The following is a 2,182-nucleotide window of genomic DNA, read 5'->3' on the forward strand; positions in this document are numbered from 1 at the left end:
TATAAAAGGTGTTAGCATAAAATTATTAATTTTATGAATATTAAAAAAATAGATAATTATTTTAGTAATTATACACGTTTAGGACAATTACTCACCATTTTTTTATATTTAATTTTATAATTTATTTTAAAAAAATTTAATTTTATGTAAAACTGTAAATTAATAATAATTAGAATTTTTTTAATTCTTTTTTAGCATCTCTAAAATGTATAAAAAATTGTAACAAATTTTTAATTTCAACTTTTTAAACTAACAAAATTTCAATCTTACATACATGTTTTTTTTTTAAATTTTAATTATCTTTCTTAATTTTAATTTTTTTAATATATACTAATTTAGATGAAATTATAATATTAAAATAAGTTAAATACTTAAATTCTCAATATTTATATAATTTCTTTATATTAATATAAAATTATAAATAATTTTTTTTGATAATATTTAATTTATTATTTTAATATTTTCAAGTTATAGTGTCTTTTGTGAAATTACTTAATATTTTATAATTTATATTTTTATGATTCATATTTTAGAGTGATTAAAATTTTTAAGTTGTGTAATTTATTTAACAGTTAACAATTTAACATAGATATACTTTTTTTTTGCAGAAGCATAAAAATTATTTATTTATGATGTCAACAACAAATACTTCTGGTTCTGATTCTAATAACAATTCTAAAATTCTAAGTAAGTTCGTTTCTGTCGATGTTGTACAAGATGATCATGCTCCTCTTTGGTGTTATGTTAGCATATTAGATAAAATTTCAGAAGGGGAAGGAAATAAGAGTTGGTCTTGTAATTTTGTCGAAAGGTTTATAAAAGTTCTTATTCGAGTTAAAGCTTATTTTTTGAGGATTTATGGAACTGGAATTTCTATGTGTGCAAGTGTAAATGATCAATATTTGGTTGAGTTGAAATCAATTGTTGAATTGGTTGAAAATAATGTGAAACCTAAGCATGTCCCATTACCTATAGAGAAAATGCATCAGAATTCTTTATTGAAAAATAGATAGGTTGGTCCTTTGGAGAAAACATTTAATTTAGAAAATAGAGATAATCTCAAAGCTCTCATTGCTAGAATGTTTTTTTCTTCTGGATTGCCCTTCAACCTTGCCAGAAATCCCTATTATGTGAATTCTTATTCATTTGTTGCAAATCACATGCTTAATGGTTTTCTCCCTCCTGGATACAATGCCTTGAGGACAACTCTCTTACAACAAGAGAAGGCACAAGTTGAGAGGTTACTTAAACCTATTAAATCGACTTGGAATGCAAAAGGTGTTAGCATAGTATCTGATGGATGGACAGATGTCCAAAGAAGACCTTTAATTAATTTTATGGCTACAAGTGAAGGTTGTCCAATATTTTTAAAAGCTATTAATGCTTCTCATGAGATTAAAAACAAACATTATATGGCTGATAAGATGATAGAAGTTATAAAAGAAGTAGGAGAACAAAATGTTGTTCAAATTATAACAGATAATGCTCTTGTATGCAAAGGTGCCGGAATGATTGTTGAAATTTCTTTTCCTAAAATTTTTTGGACTCCTTGTGTTGTTCACACATTGAACCTTGCATTGAAGAATATATGTGCTGCCAAAAATACTGAAAGGAATAAGGTAGCTTATGCTGAATGTAATTGGATTACTCAAGTTGTTGATGATGTTTCTTTTGTTAGGAACTTTATCATGAATCACTCAATGAGATTGGGAATTTTTAATCACTTTTCACCTCTAAAATTGCTTGCTATAGCTGAAACACGCTTTGCATCTATTCTAGTGATGTTAAAGAGATTTAAACTTTTGAAAGGTGCTTTGCAATCGATGGTTATTAGTGAAGAATGAAACTCTTATAGAGAAGATGATGTGGATAAGGCCCAAGCTGCAAAAGTGATGGAATCATGCCTAGGAAGGCAAGGCGTGACACATTGAAGGAGCCAAGAGGAGTTGGCTAGACCTGAAGGATTGGGCCAGTCAAGGCCCAATGGGCCCGATGGGCTTGGAAGGCCCAAGTTGAGCTTTACATGGGCCTATCTTGTTATAGCCATTTTGTTCTTATGTTTTGTTAGTATAGGTTCCATATATTTTGGTCTTGTATTTTGGACCACATAGAGTAGCATTTTTAGGTCATAGGCTTATTGGGTCTAGTTTTGGGCTTTATGGGCCTTTGGGCTTTTGATACC

The 2,182-nt window shown here is 28.5% G+C and overlaps 1 protein-coding gene across 1 annotated transcript; it reads left to right on the plus strand.

The window, feature by feature from the left end:
* The first annotated feature begins 1,079 nt into the window (after nt 1-1,079).
* LOC145950437 (uncharacterized) lies at nt 1,080-1,844 on the plus strand. Its single transcript, XM_083061526.1, has one exon. It carries the CDS (start codon nt 1,080-1,082, stop codon nt 1,842-1,844), a length of 765 nt encoding a protein of 254 aa, XP_082917652.1.
* Nucleotides 1,845-2,182: the final 338 nt, after the last annotated feature.

The sequence above is a fragment of the Cajanus cajan genome, chromosome 8 (assembly GCF_000230855.2).
Source record: "Cajanus cajan strain Asha chromosome 8, NIPB_CcT2T_4, whole genome shotgun sequence".
NCBI lineage: Eukaryota > Viridiplantae > Streptophyta > Magnoliopsida > Fabales > Fabaceae > Cajanus > Cajanus cajan.